This window comes from Perca fluviatilis, chromosome 19, assembly GCF_010015445.1.
Source record: "Perca fluviatilis chromosome 19, GENO_Pfluv_1.0, whole genome shotgun sequence".
NCBI lineage: Eukaryota > Metazoa > Chordata > Actinopteri > Perciformes > Percidae > Perca > Perca fluviatilis.
Window position 1 is genome coordinate 5053466 of NC_053130.1, and position 27210 is coordinate 5080675.

Below are 27210 nucleotides of genomic sequence, written 5' to 3' on the forward strand. Positions count from 1 at the left end.
AACAACTCCTCCTTAACAGAAAACTTCATGAAGAATGAAGTGAAACGCAGCGGCGATTCCGTGTGATTATCATGCTAGTTAGAAAGTGGCTGAGTGAATGTTGTCAGTACTCCTGTTCACTTTGTGTCAGGTTTTTGAGCATAATGGTTCTTCTCAGCGCACACCAATAATTCATTATTCTGGTGGGGACTCCACAGAGGCTGAAAGCAGAAACCGTGTGTTTGTGTGTGTGTGTGTGTGTTTGTGTGTGTGTGTGCGTGCGTGTTTGTGTGTGTTCACTTGTGCATCTCTAAGCCACTGTGCTCCAGTCGCCTTCACCTTTTTGATTTGCTCTGCCCTGTCTCTCTCTCTCTAAATGTCTCTCTGTCACAGCGCTGTTTGTTTTGCTTGAGTCACTCTAAAATGGTGTGCCAAGTCGAGGGCCATTTGTTTGTCGTTTTGATTATGAACGAGCAATTTCCCCCCTCGTGGGCGGACGGCTAGCGCTACAGGTTACATCAGGTGTGTGGATGCATATTTGAGAGTGTGTGTTCAGTGCAAAGTCAGAAATAATGGGGCCATTAGGTAAAGCAGCTGTGTGTGTGTGTGTGTGTGTGTGTGTGTGTGTGTGTGTGTGTGTGTGTGTGTGTGTGTGTGTGTGTGTGTGTGTGTGTGTGTGTGTGTGTGTGTGTGTGTGTGTGTGTGAGTGAGTGAGTGAGTATATGGTCTCTTTCTCTGGTACTGGATTTGTGTGTCTGTCTTTCATCTTTTTTTTAACCATAATCGCATAAAGATCTATATATTGTAGACACAGATAAATATACGCACTTTTATTATCCACAAGTGCACAAAGTGTTCAGTATTAGTATCAGTATTTAGGGTTTAATATCTGATGCAACCCGGTCTCACGGCAGTTCGTCAAATGGTCACGTTATTTTAATCTATTGATACGTGTTCACGGGGACGTTTTTGTCGTTTTTTTCGTGGTGGCCAGCACGAAAATGTAAACGAATGTATTTAAATGGGAAGCGTATGTCGTGATCACAGCACGACTGCGGTAGCGAGTAGTACGAAATGCCAAAAATCCGCGTAAGGAGGTTGGTTGGGGTGGTGGATGGGTCAAACAATTCTGGACTTTCACCCCGGAGGCCGGGGATCGCGTCCCGCGTGTGGCGTTTTGTTTCCCCGTTAACCGTCCCGTTATTGTCGCTCGTTCCCTGCGGCCGTCTCCCGCCATGTGAGGCGTCCTTTCCCTGTTGTTTTTTTCCTTAACTCAACCTCCGCCATCCCGTTATTGTCGCGCGTCCCCCGCGCCCGTGTCCCGGCGTGTGAGGCGTCCTCCCCCGGGGTGTGACGTTTGCTTTCCCCACCTTTTGTTAATCTCCCCGTAGACCATTTCGTGCTGGCCACCACGAATCCGAACCTGAATCAATAGATTAAAAATAACGTGACCATTTGACGAACTGCCGTGAGACCGTGTTGGCTGATGATACCTGAGCTTCTGTACGATACAACACTTTGTTGATTACTTACTTTGAGAAATATAAACATGCTCATTTTAATATTTTGGAATTGTTCATCAGATTAAGATTAATTTGTGTGTCAAAATCCAGCCATTCCTTTTTCAAAGGTACCTTGGACCATCAATCGGAGTGGTATTTTCACCTGAAGGTACACGGCCACCAGAGTCATTAAAGATCGTCCTCCGGGGACAGTGAACATTAAACTAAATTTCTCATCAATATTAGCAGTATCTGTCTGGACCTAAATGTTGGACAGCATCCCCAGCCTGTGCCGCCCGCGGAGTAAAAATGCAATCCCATCTGAAGCCAGTGTGTGTTTACAAGGCCAACGTGAATGTGTGAACCGTAACAGCTGTTTACAGGCAGTGTGAGCGTGAGAGGTCGGGATTGCTGGAATACGGTCTGTACCTGAGCTACAGATCCTCAGGGAATCCATTTGCTCACCAGATGGTCCCCTGCTGTTTAAGTGTGGTCACAGTTTACAATTGAAAACATTCCTAAATAGTCTAAAGTCTAACCCTGTCAAGGACTTTTATCTTATTTTTACCCAGTCTTTTCCTCAGCACCTTAACGTTCACTCTGCTAAAGCCTCCCCTTTATTTCTCCTCGTTTTCTCTGACTGATTGTTTGATTGTGTTGATTTAGCTTTAATTGGCCTCCGCTCCAAATGTAGAGCGCTCTGCTAATTGCCTGCTAATTAGCATCTTTTACTGTACTTACTCACTGCGCGGAGGGAGCGAGAGAGAGTGCATGTGGATGTTTGTCAGATGGAATTTTTGGTGTTTTACTAAATGCACCCTGATTCTTTTTAAAAAAATAAATTACAGTAACAACCGGACCAATATTATTGTGACCTTTTAATCTCCAAGTTGTTTATCTTTGCAGGGGTTTACAGGAACAGCGAGCAGAGCACACATACTTGTCACTCGTGTGTGTGTGTGTGTGTGTGTGTGAGAAACTCAGAGTGTGTTTAAGTGATGAGGCGATCCAGTCCTGTGTGGCCCTTATCTTGTCCCCATTAGGCTGTTGTAAGCAGCTTAAGTGTCCGTCCCCATTTAGTTGTCGCTCTGCGTCCAGGACTTTAAGTGTCCCCCAGGAGAGAACATAGCTCGTCATCTCCCCTTACCTAGCCTGCAAATCTGCTTTTCTCCTTCTTCTCTGAACCCATGTATTTAAAATCCTATGTCATACTGTACGTGGACAGTATCTGCCTCAGGGCAAAAGTCAACGTTGACTTGATAACGTATCATCCTTAACCAATGTAATGTACATAACTTAAAGGGATACGCCACCGTTTGTTGAAATAGGGCCCATCACGGTCTCCCCTAGCTGTAGATAGGTGGGCCAACGCATTTTTTGTGCATGCATTGTTTTAGTCCGGTGCAACGCCGGCAGCGCCGGCAGCGCCGGCAGCGCCAGCAGCGCCGCCACTAGTTAGCTTAGCGTAGTGAATGGAATCCTATGTTGCCGGTTAGCATGTTGTGAGTAAAAGTGAGCCAACAAAAGACAAAAAAAACAACCTAATTACTTGCACTGAGACAAAAAATGCGTTGGCCCACCTATCTACAGCCAGGGGAGACCGTGATAAGAACTATTTCAACAAACGGTGGCGTATCCCTTTAACTTACGTAACAACTGTACTTATTTTTACCCAAACCATCATCTTTCTCTAAACCTAACCGGGTCATTTGTTTCAATTCACAACCCGATTTGAAGCCAGTATTGGTCCGTCCCCCCCCCCCCCCCTCCCTAATCATGACGGTTTAGTCGCGGTGGTTAAACCTACAAGAATAAAAACACGTATCATCAGCAGAGTCCACTGAATCCTTATACGCTGTCTTTATCAGTCGCTGAACCCGGTGTCCAACCTCCTCTGGGGGGAGGCGGAGCCCATTTCTGTGTAGTATTTGGACATATGCGTACATTTTAAAGGAAAAAAATAAAAAGTCAGTTTGATGTATTTTATTATAGATCATATTTGGCTCTAAAGAGGGGCCCAAAGCAATTTATGACATCACATTTATCACAATAAATCTTGTTCTGCTGGAATAGGCTTAGTCGTCCAAGCGCTCCTTTGTGGCCGTCGGCTGGAAGTGACTCCACAGCTTTTAAAGTCCCAGAGTCGTTCAACAAGCCTCTCTCACACTCACCTCTTTGTTTTTGTCTTTGTCTGTCTGTTGCTTTCCTTCTTTCGCTTTCCCTCAATCTATCCCCTTTCTTTCTCTCCTTGTTATATCAATCTATCCTCCTTACTTCCTTCTTTTTTTCGTTCCTTCTTACTCTCAATCTATCCTTCCTCCTTCCTTCTTTCCCTCAATCTTCCCTTCCTCCTTCCTTCCTTCTTTCCCTCAATCTTTCCTTCCTTCCTTACTTCTTTCCTTCCTTCTTACTCTCAATCAACCCTTTTTTCTTTCCCTCAATCTATCCTCCTTTCCTTCCTTCCTTCGTTTTTCGTTTCTTCTTACTCTCAATCTATCCTTCTTTTTTCTTTCCCCTAATTCTAATAATTTCTTATCCTTTCTTGCTTTTCTTTCTTTCTTTCTTTCTTTCTTTCTTTCTTTCTTTCTTTCTTTCTTTCTTATCTGCTTACTCTCAATCTACCCTTCTTTTTTTCTTTCCCTCAATCTATCCTCCTTTCCTTCTTCTTTCTTTCCTTCTTTCCCTTCTTCTGTCCTCCTTCTCCTTTTTCTGTCTTTAATGCAGATGACAACCAGTAAGTCATTCTGTATTAATGCTATAAGACGAGAATCACTGAGTGCTGCCGTAGTAAACCTATTGGTCTAGACGTCAGGTAGTCTCATACACTGACCAAAACAAAGTGAGTCCAAAAGTATCATTCTGCTTCTTTATTTGATTTATAGTCGTTCTGAACTCCTGATTCAGGATGCAAGCTCAGTGAGGCAGTCAGGGTTTAAGGCCTTGTCCTTGGCCGGGGATTATAGAAAAATGAAATATCCAGCATCTGGCTCTGCTCCGTGACCCGCTGCAGCACCACAAGCGAATTCACAAACACTCAGGCTGTAAACCTCACCTGCCCTCATGTTCTTCTTCACTTATTCCTCTTCTTTCCTCTGTCATTCTTTCATTTCCATGCTCTCTCTTTCTCTCCGAGTCCTCCAGCTCTTCTTCTGTTACACTGTGAAATAGTGTGTGTGGATTCCTGGGGTGCTTTGGATGATTTACGTTCCATATTTAGTAAAACATGTCAAATATCTGCATATGGGTTTGATAACCAGGGAGTTGTCCTTTTTCTAAATGGCCACAATACAGAACTTCACTTCAGCTGTTACAGTAATAAACACCCCTTTTCTTTTTCTTTTTAAAGTCTTCCAGACACACACACACACACACACACACACACACACACACACACACACACAGAAAATGCCTTGATATTATAATAACAATTGTATAATAAAATACATTTGACCTTCTTACCACATTAGTTAACATGTCTTGGCAGTGGAAGTGTAATAACTCTGGCTTTTGTCCTCTGCTGCCAGGCAATCATTCTCCTATCTGTGGTTCAGGCACGCATCTCCATCTTGACACTTTAATGGCCTCAGAAGCATGTACATTTCTTGATGATAGCGCCCCCAAAAACTTGATATTTTTCTTCAATTACTTTTACCGGGTGTTAAAATGTACATTATCCTTGAGGGACTTATGTTGCTGCACCTCGAAGCTCTTTAAAACGCATGCTAATCCCATTATGTATTTTGAGAAAGCATTACAATTTCATTAGATTTCTACTGGAAAAATGTATTGTTTTTTTATTTTTTTATTGCGGTAGAGCTGACTGGTCATTAGAGACTTTCCTCTTAACCTTAAGGTCAAGACTTTCAACTGCAGCCAATTACTGTCCATCAACAGATGAGTGTCTTTGAAAAAGATTCCACCTCCCACTGGTCCCAGTGAATAACCGAGAAATGGCTGAAATGTCAAATTCAAATGCAAATTAAAAGGTTTGTAGATTCTTGTTTGACAAGTGACTGGCAGTGCCTGATGAACATTTTTTTATTTTGGAAAAAATAATATCCACAAGGACAGTGTTTTTTCATTTTGGAAAAAAAAATATCCACAAGGACAGTGTTTGATGTACTTCAAGCTAAAATGTCACAGTGTTTTGCTCTTGCCTCGTCAAAAATATGTCAGCTATGTTTTCCGTTTAGTTTTCCACCAACCGGCAGTGATAATCACTGTTTCATTTAGGATTTTTTTTAGCAGTGGGAGCAGGTCCGAACACCCCCCATCCCCCCATGAAACGGAACTGAAACTGCAACACAAAGAAATATATTTATTCACCTCTATTCACACACACAATAAGGCATATTTTCAGTTGTGATTGAACTGTATTTTGTTCGTTACTATATAGGCCAACTTTGATCTTGACATATAGGCTAAGCATTCTGTAGCAAATAACAATAAACCCACTATTAATAAAATATCTTAAAGCATGCATATGATGCACCTAAAATACAAACGTTCTCTGACATGCACTCTAACAACGCAGCCCTATTTCTGATACCGTGGGGGGCAGAAATGTTGCCGTGGGGGGCTGCCACAGTCAAATCAACATAGAGGAAACACTGGATAAATGTCAATCTAAAGAGAGAACTAAGCATCTGAATGAAAGATATGATACAAAACAAACCTTTTTACATTTTTTTTTTTTTTATTAAAAATGATACTGCAAAGACATACAGTAATAAAAATCTCTCTCTATGATCTTGAAAACTTGCAAAAAAAACCTAATTGTTTCACCGAAACATGGCTTAATATACTACTTCCGTCGCACTATTGCCAACTTGTGTGTATTTATGTTGAGATATATATATATATGTATATATATATGTATATGTATATATATATGTATATATATATATATATGTATATATATATATATATGTATATATATATATATATATATATATATATGTATGTATATGTATATGTATATGTATATGTATATATATATATATATATATATATATATATATATATATATATATATGTATGTATGTATGTATGTATGTATGTATGTATGTATGTATATATATATATATATATATATGTATATATATATATATATATATATATATATATATATATATATATATGATACGATACTTTTAAAACGGTGCCTGAACCGAAAGATATATATATTTAAAAAAGGAGCACCTTGTTCAATTGTATTTGTCTGTTCTGTATGTTCAAAAATATAAAACAATAAAAAGTTGATCTAAAAAAAAAAAGGAGCACAAAACGGTGAAAACAACCACTGGGTGGGAAAAGGGTATTTTACAATTACAGTGAATGCACCACATGTACTACTCTTTGACCGGCTCGCAAGCAAGTGCAAACAAGTGTGTGCAGCGTGCATGTTGTTTTATTTCCGGTCTAGCTAGATCCGGTGTGGTGTTGTAGTTTTTCTAACGTTACTAGTTGTTGCAACAGCATGTGAAAAAACTACAAAGTCTGCTGGGCCAAAAAGAACGTTAATCTCACGATAAAAAAATTGACGCCGTTAAAATTATATATATATATATATATAATCTGTGGAACCTCTGGCTTCAGGAGGTTAGGTGTTCTCTCTCATAATTATCTCAAAGTGTGTGTGTGTGTGGTGCTTATGGGAAAAAACAGAGCAGCAAAGACAGGACTGTCGGGGGAAATCACCTCGCAAAGAGCTGGGGGTAGACGATACCCACCTGACACTCGCACACAACCAAGCTAACACAAACGTGTCTTTGTAAAAACTAAACCCTTTTTAATGCCTTTGTTCTTTCTCTCTTCTTCTTCTTCTTCTTCTTCGTATTTGTCCTTCCCTCTCCACCTGTCTTTCCTTTGTCATTCCAGATGTGACTCAGAGAACCGTTACCTTGGTAACCCTCTCAGAGGAACATGTTATTGTAAGTACCCTGCCGCCACTACACCTGACACACACACACACACACACACACACACACACACACACACACACACACACACACACACACACAGCTAAAGCCCGTTTCTGTGTACAATGTCCATCTGTGTCCCGTGATTATCATCTGCTGTATGTACCCAGACAGCTAAATGCTAACCCTGCTAGCCTTCCTGAATTAAAATGGTCAGAGTTAACACTCCCTTCCATGGACTTGCTGAACTTCATAAATCATCTGTCAAACTGTGTTCAACTGTCACTAAATAAATGATATATATATATAGTTTAGGAGCTACAGTACGGTACAGCTATTAGACGTTCAAGGTGCAAAATCTGTTCAAATGTCCATAGAAACTTTTTAAAATCACTCAACATAATCCACCTTTCTGCTGTCAATCCATTTTTTTTAACCTTTATTTATCCACTGAAGCCGATTGAGAACAAATTCTCATTTTCAACGACAACGTGTCACATTCACACAGTTCCACATTCATACCTGGAAGCTGCCCAGTACAACCACAGTCTGATCTGCTGGAGCAGTTGGGGCTAAGGGCCTTGCTCAAGGGCACCTCAGTGGTGGTAATGAGGGAGGGACAAGTGCTGCTCTTTCACTTTCTCCACCCAGATTTTATCCTGTCTGTCTGGGGATTGAACCAGATACCTTCCGGTCACAAGCTTACTTCTTTAACCTTTAGGACACCACTACCCATAAGTTCACTGTGTACCAAATGCTCATATTTAATAATAATAATAGTAATAATAATAACAATAAATTGAATTTATATAGCGCTTTTCAAGGACTCAAAGTCGCTTTACAGGGAAAGCAAAAACAAGGCAAAACAAAACAAGATTCAGGCACAGGTGAAAAGGGAGGGGGGGCGTGGGGCTAAGGATAGGCAGAGGTAAAGAGATGGGTCTTGAGGCGGGACTGGAAGATCATACCTGCAAACTTGATGGTGAAAGGCGATGGGTGATGTGTCACCTTTTTCAGCCCTTCTGAGTTTGCAGGTATGAAGACGGTGAGGGACTCAGAGGTGCGGATCTCTTGGGGAAGGCCCTGGAGAAGGCTCTGTCCCCAAAACTGCGGAGGTTGGACTTGTGGATGGGAAGGAGACTGGCTGAGGTGGATCTGAGGGACAGTTAGGGTTGATAGGGGGAGAGGAGGTCAGTGAGGTAGAGGGGGTCAGTGGTGGAGGGCTTTGTTATCTGAATATGGCACAGTTTAGGAGCTTTGAGGAGGCTATGCCATCAACGCAGTGTGTTCAGCCCTATTTTGGCAAAGCAATGACTGTTTGCAACATGCTTGAAACTACTCCGTATACAGATGGCCACAGTTTCGTGTGCAAACACACATAACGCACACACTGGTATTTGTATTTGCTGTCAGATAACAGGGGATCTCAGAAGTCTAATGTGTAACTAGAAAGGTGTATTACAGCTACTTTAGGACGTCGATGACCGTAAATTGACTTAGAGTAAATTGAGAACTGACATCCATCATCTGGACAGTTGATACACTTGATCAGATCAGGCAGTGAGAGGGCCACATCTTGCCTCGGACCCACTTCACCGTCTGGATGCAGAATAAAAGTAGCAGGATACTTTACAGAAGTTTCCAATCTATGGAGAAGTAAAAGACATCACTGAGCAGGAATAGTTGGCAGCACTGGAGGTGTTAGCTTCCCTGTGGGGGGGGGGGTCCAGCTAGCTGTGAAGATTGTTGAGTAATGTTGAAGCACAGTAATGGTGTTTTTCCATTACATGGTACCGGCTCGACTCGACTCTACTCGACGCACTGTGTGTCCGTTTTCCATTGCAGATGTTAGTACCGCCTCAGCGTGGCTGGTCATCATAGCGGCGCCGCAGTAAACTGCCGTGACCTAACGCGACCTAACGCGACACACGCATAAAACATCGAAGGTGTGTTGTTGTTGCCACAGTCGGAAGACAAATTTTGTTTCAAATGAAGCTGGAGGCAGCAAAGAAACCCCACAGCTGGCTAAACTATTTAAAAATGACGGGTTCGTTCAGGACACCCCCACCCCGTTTAACCTCACCTTTGGGTATCGCCTCAGCTCGCTTGGAACCTCGACTGAGGTGGTACTAAAAAGGAAAACCAAAAAAAGGCAAGGCGAGTCGAGCAGGTACCCTGTAATGGAAAGGTAGGTAGGAGAGAGCATGCAAACCATATTCTCCTGTGTTTAAGTACATTGTCTGAACAGTTACACCCCACCTTCCACCCTAATAGGTCTTCGTCGCTCAGTTAATTCTTGACTTTGGAAAAACTTTGCGTCACCACAGAAAAGCTTGCTTTGGGTCAGGAAAACGTGAACAGCGTTGTTTTAAACGTACAAGCGATGCAGACAGGGCTATCATTACTATCACTTATTCAGGTCCACCACGAGAGAGAGAGGGGAGAGGGATACAAAGAGAGAGCACTTTTTTTTTTTTTCTGTCCAGGACTTTGTTTTCCTGTTTCCAGATGCTCACAGGGATCACATTTGACCCAGCTCATTTGCAACAAATTGCCGGTTTTCCTTTTTAAAGGGCAGACGGAGGAGGAATGCTCTCGTCAAAACAGATGTTTTGTGGCAAACAAGCACATGCTCCCTCACTCCGCAGCTCTCTCTCTCTCTCTCTCTCTCTCTCTCTCTCTTTCGCGCTGTTACTCTCACACACACACACACACACACACACACACACACACACACACACACACAATCACACGCACACGTACATAAATGCATGCACACTTTCAGTCTAAGAATTGCCATCATCAGTTATAATATTATAACACAGTAGACTAAAGTTCAAGTCCTGTCAATGTCAATAGCCCTCTAGCTTGAGTGGGGCTATCATTGTTTCAACGAGGGAGGCTCGAAAGGATACTGCAATCAAAGGAGTCGTGCTGCAGATTGCACTGGTCACCTCCAAATATGTCTTTGATCACAAAAACAACTTTTGTTTTATTGTGTAGTTCATGGATTGCATGGTCTGCTGGATTCAGGACGGAGGTTTGAAGGCACTAGATGGCACTAATGCAGTGCCCTTGCCCAGTATTGTGAAGGGCTGTAGATGATGCAAATGCATACAGTCAGACACAGAACTGACACAAAGTGCAGATTTGATTGGCTCCTAAAGTCCGTAGGTGCACGGCTCCTTGATATCTCTATGGCTGCAGCTGAAGTGGTTTGTGTTTTTCAGAGATGCGTTTGGCGACGTTACAGTATGTTCCGTCATTAATGGCACATTATCTTTTCCGTTGTCTATGAAACGGGGTAAGTTGTGTTTGAATAAGAGAGAGCACACTCAGAGGTATACACATGGATACACACCTGGGGCGGAGCTAGATGTCGTAAACATTCGTGGCTCAGCCAAGAGATTATTTTCCCATTTATGGCAGCTATTTGCACTACTTTTTCAAGCCATTTGATAAGAGAATGACTACAAAGCTGTACATATTTGGGAAAAACATGATAGTTGCCAAAGAAAACGGCATGGGATTATCATAAAGTGTGCGTGTCTGTAAAGGGGAGAGTTGTGGGTACTCCCATTTTCATTCGGATATCTGGAGAGGTCAGAGGTCAACAGACCCCTTTGATAGAGGCCATGCCAGTTTTCCCCTCAACAAAATGTAGCCTAACTTTGGAGCGTTATTTAGACCCCCTTCCTGACAAGCTGAAGGCCGCTTGAAACGGCCGGGAACTGTCCCGACTTGATCATAGCTTTTTGTCACCGCCCACCGCAGCCACTTGCTCCCGTCCACTTTACAGGCGAGGCGCAACTCATCGCGAACAGGGTCCCAAGCCAAAACAGGCGGTTGACCACTATAAACACAGGGGCTTGCAGTGACACAAGTTGAGGCTACTAACCTGCAGTGTCTGTCGAAGGATGTGGCTACTTGTATTCAACCTTTATTCCATCCATGTGGAAGCAGCTGACTGCTTGTCAGCATTAGAAAGCAGCCGCCGTGACACAACAGACTTACAGGGAACCAGAAGACCAGGAATAGAGGTTAAGCACTTGCCTCAAACTCTTTTAAGGTGAATAGAAGGCCGTTATGTCGATCAAACAAGCACTCAAGGTGGAACAGCTGAATATCATATATTTAAGTCCAGCCCCCTTGACATCTGCTCTGAAGCACACACGTTTAGCAGTCTACTCGCCTCTCTCTCTGGCCCTCTGCCTCTCTTTTGTCTTACCCATTTGTACAGCGGTGCTACTTCAAAGTCAGTTGTAAGCAGACTTGTTGAACATGAACTATTGTAGTAGTCAGTGACTGCGTAGTATGTGTGTGTGCTCAATCTCACTATGGCAACGGTGTGTTTGGATTCAAGCCTCCGTCTGACAAGAGTGAGGGGGCGCGTGCTATAGATAAAAGCGCTGTTATTCTGTCGGATGTAACAGCGATTCTACCACGGTCCGGGGAGATAGCTGCAAAACCAACAAGAAATTTGTCTCAAACTAACTAAGTACTGTCAAGTCCTCATACCTAATAAAGTAGGTTGTTGTGTCTCTCTCTCCAACTGGACAAGGCAGATGGCTGCCCACTTAGAGTCTGGTTCTGTCCGAGTTTTCCCCTGTTAAAAGAAAGGCTTTCGTCGCCGCTGTCTGCGGCACTAAATGCATGCACTAAATGCATGTTCTTGAAGAGGGAATTGTATCTGTAAAATGTCCTGAGATCTGTTATGGTTTGATATTATAAATGAAATGAAACTGTCAGGATTAGTCCAGTGCAGGAACCCAAACGCAGACCAGGACAAGGTAAGTAGTTTGACAAGGTGAGTATTTATTTGGAATAGAATGTGGAAATGATTTGGTCCAGTTGGTCGGCAGGGAGTGGGGCTGGAAGGTGGCAGGGTTTTATGCTGATTCAAATGCACTGTAGTGAAGTCGACAGCCAGGCAGGTGAGAGTGACAATCCAGGTGAGGAACTGTAAGCAGAGGAACAGGCAGCTGACTAGCGACAGGCAAAAACAGCAAAAGACTTGGCAAAACTAGGCGCTTGATACAAGAGCAACAACATACTGTGTACGCTATTTATCCGGCAGGGAATGGTTGTCTGGTCACGGCTTAAATGGTGCAGTGGATGGTAAGTAGGACCAGGTGTGCAGACAGCAGCAGGTGTAGGCAGTTGGTGAATCAGCCGGGATGTGTTCAGGGAAACTCAGAAAAACGAACCTCAGGTTAGAGCAAAACAAAACATAGGCAAAACAGGCTCAGGATGCTGGATTCATGACAGAAACTGAATGTGAATAATAGGGAAATGTCACTTTTGTGGTTAAAAAAAAGTCATCATTGACTGATGCCAACTGCAGTGTCTACAATGCCAAATTAGCCCAACCATCAAAGTAGTTGTAAGTCTGCAGAAGGGTTTAGATAAATACCAAGAAGGTTTAGGTTGGTCCAGGCCTGATTGTTTTGTTTCGTTTGGTGCGTGGCAAGCCTTTTCTTGACCTTTTGATTCCATTTTCTAAAAGGTGTGCAGCTCTATAGCAACATCTCGCTTCTTCGTCCTTTGCTACTGAGAGAGGACAGTGTTTTTTCACATAAAAGATAATGTGAAATAGTGAGAAAAAAAATGTTGAGACTTTTTATTTTTTAAAAGAACAATTTTACTGGTAAAATTTTAAGAATTAAACACGTGGTAGATCTTTCAAAAAACCTGATGCTAGTGCTTCAGTTCACTATTGCATATAGTGACAAACTCCTTCATTAGTATAAAAATATTTTTTTGTGTGAAACAACTCATCAAATACATTTTTGCTCTCTGGAGAGAGGCTTTATTTTGGGCGGATGTGATTGAGAAAGTGGGTGAACTCAAATGCATCAATATATTAATTAAGTTCGAATTTGAAGAATAGACCCTTGACAAGTAGCGTTTCATTTTCGACGCGGTCCTATAAACACAAATACGAAATTCTAAAACACATAACAGACAGAACAGCGTTATAACAAACATATGCTACAAATACACAGATACAGACAGCTCGCTCACCCTCTCTCACCCCCTAGCTGTTACAATTGGATGCAATAACCCGGATAAAAAATCAATTCCATCAGAATAAAGAACAATTGAAGCCTTTGTATTCAGCACAAACAGGAGATTGTAATAATAAACACAAATTAAAAGCATACACAGTTTTTTTTTTTAAGATGACAACATGAAGATGTCCTGATGCAGGGTTAAGTGTTAATAGACATTGCTGGTTCTGGGGTTGTTTGATAATAACAGGAGATATCAAAAAATGTCAGCTTTATGATTCAGGAACTCCATCTGACAACTGCAGCCATTGTAAAACACTGCAATTGGACAAAACCGCAGAATGAAGTCATGTCAGTCGCAGAAACTTCATGTTGATGTTGATGAAATGCTTTCATCAGACTGATAAATGTGAGTGTCCAGCAATTGGCGGCTGTGTTGCTCATCTCGATCGGGGACTGAGTGCACAGAGCGATGCTTTGGTTCAGTTAACACTGTCATATTGAACAACCCGTCAATTGATGAAAGCAACTTTGCTATTTAATGAGTTTGCCCCCAGTCGGGCTTGCGTGTATGAGCAGGCATCACCAGGACAATGCTTTAATGAACCGCTGTCATAGTCCATCTCAGTCAGCTATGAGGGACGTCTAATTAGGGACGGCCACCAAGTGTCCCACCACGTCCACTGGACAGACCGGCTAACACCAGTCGGTCCGTAGCCGGTGCCGCTCGATGCCCTCAGGCCTGCTGGGAAAGATTAGTCAGGCCGAACAACAGTGGCTCCAATATTTACTGACAGCCTCACAATCCCAATTAAAACGACAATTAGTGATGGACAGCGCGGAATAGGACTGGATGATGATGTAATGTCCAAAATCTGAATGGAGAGTGATGAACAATTTCAACTAGATGTGATTCAGATTTCGTCTTGTAGTGCTAACATTAGGGCTGGGCGATATATCGATATTATATCGATATCGTGATTATGAGACCAGAAATCGTCTTAGATTTTGGATATGGTAATATTGTGATATGACATAAGTGTTGTCTTTTCCTGGTTTTAAAGTCTGCATTACAGTAAAGTGATGTACTTTTCTGAACTCACCAGACTGTATTTGCCTTTTCCCCACTTAGACATGATGTCCACATTACTGATGATTATTTATCTAAAATCTAAGTTTGAACATATTTTGTTAAAGCACCAATTGTCAACCCTAGAATATCACCGCAATATCGATATCGAGGTATTTGGTGAAGAATATATCGTGATATCTGATTTTCTCCGTATGACCCAGCCCTGGCTAACATTAAAGACGCATGAAATGTAAGCTAGTGAAAGTTGGGGCCAATTCGGACCTCAAAGTAGTTGTAGTAGCAAAGATCATCAATCAACAAACGTTCCTGGCCTAAGGCCGTTCATTAGACCAGGATCTGGCGTCAGTCCAGGATGCCTCGATATTTGCTGACAGGCAGTCCGTCTGGACCCCTATCCAACGTGGGATTAATTGGTCCTATCAGGCCAAAACCTGTTTTTTAGCAATCCACCAGTTACCCTTTGACAGATTACTAAGAATGCTGGCTGATTTTAGATCAGTCTGAGTAAGTTTCAGTAAGAGTTTAGTACATATTAATACAGTATGTGACATTCTGGGAGGACACACACCAGATAGAAGACCTATACAGTACACATTGGCTGCGTCTCAATTCAGTACTACTGTATACTCGCATTAAACAGATTTACAGTAGCAGAAAAATCCAAATGTTACTGTATTGCGATTTATTAAGGGACACTGATAACCAAAATATTTTCAAAGCTTGATTAGTTGTATTTGATGGTGATAGTCCAATATATGAGTATGATGTGTGGAGATATAGGTAGGAGGAGGAATATAATATTGTGGGGGTATAATATCTGTATTTATATTTTATTTAACTATCCATTCGTATGTGTTATTGCGTGAGAACCCTTGGCAGGTTCCCTGACATCCTACGAAAACTTATGCACAACAATTCGCGTCATATCCCACGGAATTACGGTGACCGGCGACCGTTGAGCTGTCAAAAGGTGACCGTGACCCGGCTACCGGTCATGATGGTTTAGCCACACTGTGGTTACCACTGTGGATGCGTTTGACCTGATGAAGACCCGACTGGGATTAGAACACTTTCCATTTATATAGATCTGTAGATTGGAATATTGAGTGTGCAGGTGTTTCCATCTGTGTCGTTATCAGACACCCTTGCACCTGCGTAACTAAGCTCCTTCTATTACACCATCCCCAACAGCTTTAAAAAAAAAAAGTATTGATTTCATGTGTATCCTGGCATTTTGCGTGCTTGGAATCAGTAAATAGTCTCCAGTTGGTGCGTCACAACGACTAGCCACCCCAAAGAGCTTTGTGGTGTTAAGGAACAGTGAGTTTCTAATGAATCGGGGTCACCGAACCTCATGCGTACATCACCTGCAGGTTACCTTGAACTCCATTTAGGCCTGATGGGGACTCTGTGTTGTCCTTGTGTTTACTCCCCTGGCTCTAACCTGCTTTCTCAGCGAGGTGAGGCTGGGATGTCTGGCCTGCGCTCTGCCTGCCAGTGTTGCAAATGGGAAATAATGAGTTGTTAACAAGCATTAAATGAAACCTCAGCAAGAGATTTTGACAAGCTGACATTGTAGGTAAGTTCTCAGTTATTATTATTATTATTATTTCTTTTTTTTTTTTTCGGATTTCTATTCGAAGCAGACTGCTGGAATATCAGATTACGTTCCGGGTGAGGGCTTTCTCTTCTGCCTTCTCACTCCCGAGCCTCAGTTTTTTGTTTTTTATATAGGCTGAATCAGCTTACAAATTATGGTAATAAGATCACCCATCTGTGAACCTGAGGAATTGGCATGGACTATTTCTATTTCAGTTCTTCTGGGGATGGCTCATACCTTTAGTGATAACTTGATACGATTCATCCAGAGTGAGAGTTTTCACTCGCACGCGTGTAATTGAGTTTGCCTAAGTGAAACTGCTGTCAGATTTCTCCGATGGGATTCGTAATTAGACGAGATGAACTTTTAAACCTGGCTGGTGCTCTGGTTCCTAACAGCCTTGAAATCAAACATATTGGAAACGCACAGAGGGCCTGGTGGAGCTGTTTTTGTGCTGCACTCGCACATGTGTGGTTAACTACGCAGACACCTGTAAACCCCCACAAACACACATGCACAAGCAGGTAGATGTGGGCAACCACCCAAACATGCATGCACATGTACAGATGAGTACGTACTGGATGCATTGAGAAGTGAACACATACACACACATAAGTATATATACACACACACACACAACACACAGACACACACACACACACACACCGTGTACAAACTATAAAAACCCCAAATACTCTGAGTTGTACTGACGACCCTTATGGGATAAACAACTGAGTAGCAGCAGTGCACGTCTGCCTGGGAGGGAGGGAGGAAGAGGGATGTTTGGGAAAAATATTGTCTTTGATCTGATGATATCTGCTGTTCGGGCTAACTTGCCATGAAGGCTGAACAAAACAAGAGTGTTTGTCAAACATAATTTGCTTTCGTCTTGGTGACGCCCCGGGATTGTAAAGCTGAAAGGAAGGTGATAAAAACTAAACATCTCTCTCTCTCTCTCTGTCTCTCTCTCTCTACGCAGTGTGTGACAAACAAAGTTGTTGTGCTCTGTAAGTTGAAAAGCTCCTGCAGTGTCTCTGCTGACTGCTGCCACTCAGCGTTAGACAAAAAGAAAGAGGAAAAGTATTTTTTAAAAAAAAAAAAAAAAAAAAAAGGAGAAGGAAAAAAGGAAGAAAAAAAAAGAAAAAAAGGGAGGAAAGAGAAGGAAAGAAGGAAAAAAAAAAAGAAAAAAAGGGAGGGAGGGGAGGGGGAAAGGGGAGGGGGAGAAATATTAAAATAAAAAAAAAAATAGAAAAAAAAAAATATATTTATTTATTTAAAAAAAAAAAAAAAAAAAAAAATTAATATTTTTATTTTTTTTTTTTAAATTTAAAAAATAAAAAAAAAAAAAAAGGAAAAAAAAAAAAAAAAAAAAAAAAAAAAAAAAAAAAAAAAAAAAAAAAAAAAAAAAAAAAAAAAAAAAAAAAAAAAAAAAAAAAAAAAAAAAAAAAAAAAAAAAAAAAAAAAAAAAAAAAAAAAAAAAAAAAAAAGGAAAAAAAAAATTTTTTTATTTTGTGGGGAAGGATGGCAACAGAAAAAAAAAAAAAAAAAATTAAAAAAACCACAAATCAGTTCTTTAATTTACAAAGCAACAGGGTAGTTTGTGTCAGGCTGAGCCGTGATTGGTTTATAGGCACCTACTATCTATTTCCCATTTGCAAGCAGCGATGCAAAGCCACATGCCACTTGTGTTTTTAATAAGTCCGTTGAATTATGTTTTGCTAAGAAATGTCAGGGCATTTTTGGTGATTTTTCTGCCACAGTCGTGGGTGAAGCAGAGGGCTCGACACACAGCCCTGCGGCACGCCAGTGTTCAGGGTGATAGTGGAGGAGGAGAAACCTCCTAATTTAACAGCCTGGGGTCTGTTAGTAAGGAAGTAATCCATTAGTAATCCAGTTGCAGAGTGAGTTGCTGATGCCAAGCTGGCTGAGCTTGGAGATCAGCTTGGAGGGGATCACAGTGTTGAATGCTGAACTGAAGTCAATGAACAGCATTCTAACATGTATTGGGACTGTCCAGGTGGGTGAGTGCCAGGTGGAGCGCTGGAGATGGCATCCTCTGTTGATCTGTTGTGTCTCTAGGCAAATTGGTACGGGTCCATTGCAGCGGGCAGACATGATTTCAGTTGTGACAGGACCAGCCTCTCAAAACATTTCGCAATGATGGGTGCAACCGGGCGGAAATCATTCAGTTCCTTGGCCGCGGAGTGTTTAGGCACTGGAACAATGGTGGCAAATTTCAAACTGTGGGGGGGACTGTTGAATGGGCTAGAGACATGTTGAAGATGTCGGTGAAGACACCAGCCAACTGCTCTGCGCAGGCTCGCAACAAACGGGAACTCCATCAGGGCCAGCAGCTTTCCGAGCATTCGCCCTGCCCAGGATGTCGCAGACATCTGAGGTGGAGAATTGGAGTGTGCTCGTCTAGCAGCTCCCATTAACTGACCTACTGGAATCTAGCTAATAACTATGCTAGTGAGATATAATACTACAATAACTGGGGTGATTTATGGCCACAGCTATATAAAACTGGACCCATAGTGTGAAAACCTCTCTTTCAGATTCAATTCAATTTAAATTCAATTTTATTTAGTATCAATTCATAACAAGAGTTATCTCGAGACACTTTACAGATAGAGTAGGTCTAGACAACACTACAATTTACAAATTCCAGTAATTCCCCCAAGAGCAAGCATTCAGTGCGACAGTGGCGAGGAAAAACTTCCTTTTAGGAAGAAACCTGGGACAGACCCAGGCTCTTGGTAGGCGGTGTCTGACGGGGCCAGTTGGGGGGGTGATGAACAGTGGCAAATAATAGTCACAATAAAGATAATGGATCAGTGACTAGAAATAGTAGCTGCAGTAGTTCATGACATAGATAAAAATATAAGAATATTTGTTGCCTGCCTGAGTCTGTGTTACCTGACACACACACACACACACACACACACACACACACACACACAACACACACACACACACACACACACACACACCTGGATTGCCCTGAAGGGTTAGCACTCAGCAGTCACACTGATTAACTTAAACAATATCCTCTCACCCTGTTATCGTTTCATGGCCACATAGCTGCTCTCTCTTCTTATTCCCTCTTTTCTCTCCCCCCCCCCCTTTTTTTTTCCATCCCCCATCAGGCAGGCAGACAAGGTGACCCAGCATGGCTCCTGCTGTCTGTCCAGATGTTGAATCACTGTGATCGCCCCTCTGTACATTGGTCATTGTCTCGCTGATAAAGAGCAGCTTCCAGACACTGACTAGGAGCTGCTTTCAAAAGAAATGATTAAATATCTGATAGAACATGATTATTTAGACTCTCACTCATGTTCTATTGATCGGACCGTTTGCTTGTCTAAGAAAATGGCATCCTGATTTTGAGCGCTTGTGTTCACATTTATAAAACGTATCTGTGTGTGTGTGTGTGATCATACACACATAAGCTCTCCTTGTTTATTGTGTCACTGCTTGACATCCTTGACCAAAACTCCACCACTGTAGTCTTATTCATCTAATTGAATATCGACTCGCGGTCAGCGTCTGTGTTTTGACTTTCATAAATCTGTCTGTGCTCCATGGCGTCGTCGATTAAAAAAGAGCCGGAGTGGAGGTTTTATTTGGAATTGGCATTCTGACTAAATTACACCAAAAATGAAAACAAACCCCAGGAAGAACCTTACTGTTGACTGAAACATGTCGCCACAAAGAACATCTGACTTGTAATGCTAATAAAGGGAAAGTATTGATTTCTGACTAGGTTCTTTTTGCATCTCTCTCCTGTCTGTCTCTCTCGCCGCCGCCTAGACAACCTGTTGATTGATTACCAGTTTACCTTCAGCTTGCTTCAGGAAGATGACCGCCACTACACCAGCATCAACTTCATGGCTACACCTGAACAGGTAACACCGGGGGGGTCGCTCCTTGTTACATTTAATCTAGGATGAAAACAGGAAGTATTTCCAAGTAAATCGGACTAATGTTTCTCATACTTGTGACGCTCTTCTGATCTAAACATCAAACGACTGTTTTGCAGTGCTGTGTCAGCGATGGGGTATAGTCCGACATCTGTCTATTCTGGTAGAGGGGGACGCTCTGGCTTGTTTGTATTTCTTTAAACCAATCACAACCGTCCTGGGTGGCGCTAAGCCCCGATAGCGGAGATAGTACGAGGGGAGGGACATCTGGCTCAACGGATGTCAGGCATTATTCCGACAATGTACGTCCCTTGAGCCAGACTATCAAACGACTGATTGGTTGGACTTGTTTATCTTTTTTTTTCTTCTTCTTCTTTAAAAAAATATTTTTGAGTTTCATGCTCTGTATCGGAACTTTGTTTAAATTGAATCAGACCTATCTAATAAAATACGTTCAAGTCAATGAGACAAAAGCCCGCAACTGAAATTGAACCGGTCAATGTCGTAAGGAACCTGATGGTGCAAGAGGACAATTTGATCACCAGGATGCCCCCAAGTAGGTTTTTAAAAGAAGCCATAGAACTTTCACTCTCTAAATGTAGGAATCTGCTGTCAACAGTGATCTTGAGTTTTATCGGACCTGTTTTTCTTTCTTAGAGCCTGAAGCTGTGTTCAGATACAACTCAAAGTGGAATTTCGAGGCAGCATTGCAGACAAAATCAATGGACCGACACAAAAAGAGGCCAATAGATTTAAATACGCCTTAGGTGACACAAGTTGAGCAGAACATGGAGAGGCTCAAGTAAAAGATTCCTGTTGGACTTTATAAATGTACACAAAAGTGCAAAAGGTCGGCAAACTGGAAGGAAAATAAGTTTAAAGAAAGTATATACATGAACTGCAAAATCCACTCAGCAATCAATAAATGAGCCAATGCTTTGCATTGTGTTTGACTGCATCTTCCGCTTTCATCATTTTCTTCCCCCACAGTGTAAAACTTTCTTCCACTTTAGATCAAAATCAGTTTGTCCACAAGTGTTGCTGTTTATATGTCCAGCTCAGTAACACCAGCCTTGCATGTGTTTCTTTTGTCTTTGTGTTCAGGCCAACAAGAACCTCGACATGTCCATCAACGCCTCGAACAACTTCAACCTCAACATCACGTGGTCCTTAAGCTCAACAGGTAGAGAGCACGTTCACGAATTTGTACTTGTCCTGATAATGCTATTGTTTGATTTTCTGATTCTCTGAAGTCCATTAAAAATGAAAGGCCTTGCAAAAAAAACGTAATCCCACAGGTGAGTTTACTCATTTTGGCTGATTAGGCTATAATCAGACTTTTAAATGGTAATTTAATAAAGAACATATAACGTTACTAATATTGTAAATACTATATAAATATTGTGAATATTGTCAATCCATTTTCCAATCCAATTTTTCAGTAGGGGGTCTTCAAGAGACAGGCGCTAAAACGGAGCGTTTCAGACAGAGTGTAAATACATATATATGTATATAGGTATATTTAGACAGACAGTGTGAGAAAAAGTATGTGTTTTTTCAACATTAAGGCATGTAAACATTCTAGTAGAAACTCAAAATATAAGTAGGAACCTGAAAATAAGCATAATATGGGACCTTTTAAAGCAATCTTCTCTTTAAAGATCCCATGGCATTAAAATTTCACTTTATGGCTTCCCCCAGCCTGCCTATGGTCCCCCCAGTGGCTAGAAATGGTGATAGGTGTAAACCGAGCCCTGGGTATCCTGCTCTGCCTTTGAGAAAATGAAAGCTCAGATGGGCCAATCAGGAATCTTCTCCTTATGAGGTCATAAGGAGCAAGGTTACCTCCCCTTTCTCTGCTTTGCCCGCCCAGAGAATTTGGCCCACCCATGAGAGAGAGAGAGACATCATGGCTTTCAAACGAGCAAAGTGGCAGTTGGTCAAGGCCACCCCCCCACCCTCCACCTTGCCCCCCCTCACTCCTCCTCAATAGCATTTAAAGCTAAAGACAGAAATAACACATACTAAGGAAAGCTGTAATTCTGGACCAAGGCTGAATTTTGGGAAAGAGACTTCAGATGCAATATTAGGGGACCACTAAGGTCTATATAACAGACTTCAGATGCAATATTAGGGGACCACTAAGGTCTATATAACAGACTTCAGATGCAATATTAGGGGACCACTATGGTCTATATAAAAGGGACTTCAGATACAGTATTAGGGGACCACTAAGGTCTATATAAAAGAGACTTCAGATACAGTATTAGGGGACCACTAAGGTCTATATAAAAGCATCCAAAAAGCAGCATGTCATAGGACCTTTAAAAACACCCCATTAGTTTTTATTATAGGACGTTTCAGTTCTGTCTAATGAAACAAAGTGAGCTACGAGCTAACATGTCATTTGACTTGAATTTAATGCAGTGGTTGATTGTTAAGCTTGGTCACTTAGCAGTCTTAAAGAGATCACACAGTCAGTATCTTTCATTAGTGGTCAAGTGTCCTTAAGCAAAACGGTCAGATCCACTTCCTGCTCGCCTCCCAGAGATTCCCCCCCCCTGACAAACATATCAGAAGCTATTTTCAAATTTTGGCATTAGGCTGTTTTACACAATTCCCCTCCTGATTTCAATTAAGATAAAAGAAGTCTGCTTTCAGTGTCTCGGGGCCCAGAGCCTCTTTTGGTTTGGGACTGGGCCGTGTGTGTGTGTGTGTGTGTGTGTGTGTGTGTGTGTGTGTGTGTGTGTGTGTGTGTGTGTGTGTGTGTGTGTGTGTGCGTGTGTGTGTGTGTGTGTTTTTTTTTTTTTTTTTTGTGTGTGTGTGTGTGCGCAGTCTACTACGGAGTGTTTAATGGCCCTGATAAAGCAGGAGGTGGAAATATTTTATTCACAACGTCTGAAAAACTCAGTCATTAACACATGCTGATAGTGCTCTAAAGGATACTGAAATGAGACCACTTCAGCGCTGAGAGGAATTTACACACATCGCTATGAATTACTGCGAGGTGTCAGCGACACAGTTTGCCTACGTGAGATGAAAAGTACAAAATTGACATTTTAAAATCAAGATTTTTTTTTTCACTCAACCACTTTCTCTGTAAAAATATCTTTACGAGGACGTTCACAGTGAAAGCAGCTCGGCTGATGGACCACAGTCCTTAACCCATCCAAAATCCGTTATTTTTACTCATAGTAATTATGCCAAATATAATATGTAGTTTTTTATCGCAATATTGTAAAATTTCTGTGTAACTGATCACCTTTATCAGGCAGGTCATTATAGACTACAAGCGATAATTGGTCAGGCTTCACTGTTTAGTGTCTCTCAGCCGAGTCTTGGCACGACCCTGATTACCAACTCCAACACCTGAGGCCATCTCAATTCACAAACATGATGGAAATGAAATAATATTTTAATTGTATATTTATATACATCTCTGTAAATCCTATATTACCATTGAACAGCTCGTTAATTTCCACATGGTTCATCACAACTAGAAACACACAGCGATAAGTATGAACAGTAGCCTGACAAGCCAGACCCACATCCAGATGTTGGGTCTGGGAACTCACCATTGACGGAGCTCAGTCCAAGGGGCGGGATAAACGGTTGTCTTTCACATTCCCTTTGCACGCAGTAGGGTAGCGCTACAACCAGGCAGAGCAACGAAGAAGGTAGCGGAGCTAGTTGATAGGTTAAACTTTTGCCGTATCCGGTCGGCAAAACTCCGAACACACCTTCCTTTTTTAAAGAATGACTTCAGTGCCATTCTTTGTTCTTTTCTCAAAAGCTGCTTTCCGACCAAAGGGATTTTTGCAGTTCCTAGAACATAAAATTCCTAGAACTCTTTTTTTCTCGTGTTCCGACTGGACCAATTTGGGGATTTTTAAGTTCCTCTGGCCGCAGTTCCTGTAACTCTTTCAGGGTCTTTTCGCTGTTCCCTTTTCAGCACAGGGACCTAGATCAACGAGGGTCGGGTTTCCGGTACAGACAGACCAACAACGGGACAATTTTAACAATTTTTGCCATTTTATTCATCACTAAATTCACTCTGACAACTTTTTAGGCGAGAAATGAACTGTTAACATTTCGAATATCGTCAGTCTTGCGAAAATTTATGCCGAATTGACAATTTGCTTCAAAGTTTTCGGAGGTGAGAAGCTCAATGAAGTGAAGCGACAGTTGGCAGGCGCCTGCCCCGGCCGCAAGCTCGTCGCTCGGCCATGTCCTGCTCAGAAAACCGGTGTCAGCTGGAGGTCTCTCAGACCGCTCTCGTAAATAACAGGCTTTTATTTCGCCGTTGACGGTTCGTTTGTTTAAATATCACAACACATGAACCTGTGGTTAACTGTCTTTTCGGAGTTAAACTCCACAAGCGTGCCCTGCGGGCTTGACAACCTCGCTGTCCAGCCGTCTCACTCACACACACACACACACACACACACACACACACACACACGTCCACAACGTGTTTAAATTATGACAAATATGCTATATACATTAGATTTAGTATGTAGTTCATACTTTTTTGGTGTATTTGTTTTCTGATTTTAACGCTATAAAGACCGTGCCGTGCTTGCATTAGGCCCTTACCCCTCCTATAGTCCCTATGGCCACCTGGCCAGTGCGAATGCAAATTGAAAAAACGGTTTTGGGGGAGAGTAGTTAGTAGAAGTGGACTTTTCCTATAACTATGTTCCTGTAACTACCTGGTCGGAAAGCGGCTAAAGATTCCAAAGACTGCTGTTCGCCAGCAGCAGCAGCCATCTTCTTTGTTTTCAAGCAGCAGGGAATTCACACAGAACCGTCGCAACTCTGCCGTCATTATGTTAAGCCCCGCCCACCGACTCTATACACGATGTGATTGGCCTGACTAGAGTTTGGTTTTTCCAGCTCGCAAGCCAACGGAGAGTTGCTAGACTGACCCTGGCTGCAAATTACATTTGCTGGCACTAGGGTGCATCTAGATTTCTAGGCTATATGAACAGTCTTTCTATCAGTAGACAGATCACTACAGAGCCTGGGTAGGTTCCTTTCCTCGTGCTTCTGGGAGGGACCGAAACATGGTCGTAGCAAAACCAAACTGGTCAGTGGCCGATACGATGCTTTGTTGGAGGCCTTTAAAGATATAACGATTGTTGATGGTTGAAAGTCCGAACAAACAAGTTGTTCACCTTTTATATTTAGGTGATTAGACACTTTGGTGCATGCAAATGCACATCTTTTCGGATCACTTTATTTAGCGTCCATGTAAACGGTTTAGTTGGAATCTCTAATCAGAATGATTTCACTCGGGTCGAAGAAATATTGTCCACGTCACCGCAGCTTCTGCTAGCTGCCCACCAGATGGACACTGAACACTGCTGAGATGCAGGAATGGCAAAAAAGTTCTATTACAGTATTGATTGTTTTGTGTTTTTTTTTAATACCTGATAAAGTATCCTTTATCGACTGTTCTTTGGCATTTGTTTTCATGCTAATCAAATGTGACCAGTTTTAGTGCAAACCGCAAATTAGCTTATAACGCTAGTCATGGGGGCACGCTAAAGTAAAAAGAAATCGCTATTTCTATACCACAAACAAGGCTCAAAATAGCACCACACTTCCACTGTAGCATAATGAGGGTCCCTACATGGAAACCGAAGAATTGAGAAGATTCTTTACACTTTGTTGTACTGTATTTCTCTAAACTGCTCTCTGCCTCTCACAGCTGGCACCATCTCAGGCGAGGAGATGCCCATCATAGCGAGGACCAACATCAAGGAGCACCGTGACAGTTTCTCGTGTGAGAAGTTCAACTTCAGACTTCACCACAACATCACCTTCTACGTCTATATGTCCAACTTCAGCTGGCCAATCAAGATCCAGGTTAGAGGCTCAGGGCGGGGGTGAGGATACACGGGCTTTGGCTGTGAGGAGGATGAAGGATAATGACAGCTGAGGGGATGTTTTACAATCATTTGAACCAAAGCTGAACAGTCTGGATATTAGGGCTGAAAATAATGATCATTTTCGTTAAAGGTTGACTCTTCTATGTAGAACAGTGAAAAATGACCATTACAAGTTCCCAGCGGGTTTTTTTCAGACAAAAAGCCCACAATGAAAAGTTTCATATCAATTTATAGCCACCAACATTTTTTATAAAAGCAGCAAAGGCTCACATTGAGAAGCTGGAACCTTTTAATATAGCTGTTTTATTAAAGGCCCGATATGTTCTGATCTGCAGAAAAATTCTGCAAGGGACGTGCAGCCATAACATTGAGTCCTCTGCCTAAGTAAGTCAGTTCAAGTGTTTGGATGAAGAAGGGAAAAGCATCATCATCATCATCATCATCATCTCCAGTTTTCAGGGGAGCTGTCTCTCTGTAAAACATATAGCCCTGACAGGCTTTGTACGTTGAGCATAAACTATTCTGAAAAGTGTTTGGCAAATCTGCTATCACATTTAATGATCTGTGAGTTTTCCAACGTCTCTCCATCAATTATGCAGCACCGGATTAAATCTCCAGGCGGCAGCCACACACACTAAATATTCACGCTGCAGTCTTATGAGCCATTAAATTGAAGTAGACTTTTAGCAGTGATATTTTAAGATGACTGTCATGCAGGGCGCGGGGTGTGTGCTGATGGATGGAGTCAAGAAATGACAGAATGGAGAAATTAGGGGGAGAGTTAAGACAGGCTGGCTGGTTAACTGATGTTAAGACTACCGAACAGTCAAAATGTCCAGTGTTGAGAAAATGAAGAATGCCTAATTGACAGAATGACGGAGAAAGGACAGCAGCTCTGGAGCCAGATAAAGCCATAAAGCAGAGGGTGGATACATGCATGAGTGGATGGACTGATGAATGGAGAGATGATGGGGGATAAATGGAAAGGCCTACCGTAGCTGCTCGGTTACATATCATCATTTAGTTAAAAGTTGAAGCAAAAATACGGATTTAAAAGACATGAAATGATACCTCACTGTGAAGCTTATTTTGAACAACAAGACTCAGATGTTTTAATCTTTTTATTTCAATAAAACAATTCTTGTGAAGAGACTTGAGGGCGAAATGTCCCTGCCTTGAAAAGAAAATGAAACAGAAAATGTGCACCAGGTAGCAGAAAAGTGCTGGAAAAAAAAGTTAAAATCAACTAGCAGTTATCGTATTAGTATATTTTTGGTTTTGTATTAA

At 41.9% G+C, this 27210-nt stretch overlaps 1 protein-coding gene across 3 annotated transcripts in view; it reads left to right on the forward strand.

The window, feature by feature from the left end:
• The window catches only part of atrnl1a (attractin-like 1a), a 345015-nt gene that overhangs the window by 149744 nt on the left and 168061 nt on the right, over positions 1-27210 (forward strand). For all 3 annotated transcript variants that reach the window (XM_039784008.1, XM_039784009.1, XM_039784010.1), the window contains 4 exons: positions 7362-7414; positions 19920-20014; positions 21134-21212; positions 25743-25900. In XM_039784008.1, coding sequence (XP_039639942.1) covers positions 7362-7414; positions 19920-20014; positions 21134-21212; positions 25743-25900 — 385 coding nt within the window. The remainder of the gene's footprint in view (positions 1-7361; positions 7415-19919; positions 20015-21133; positions 21213-25742; positions 25901-27210) is intronic.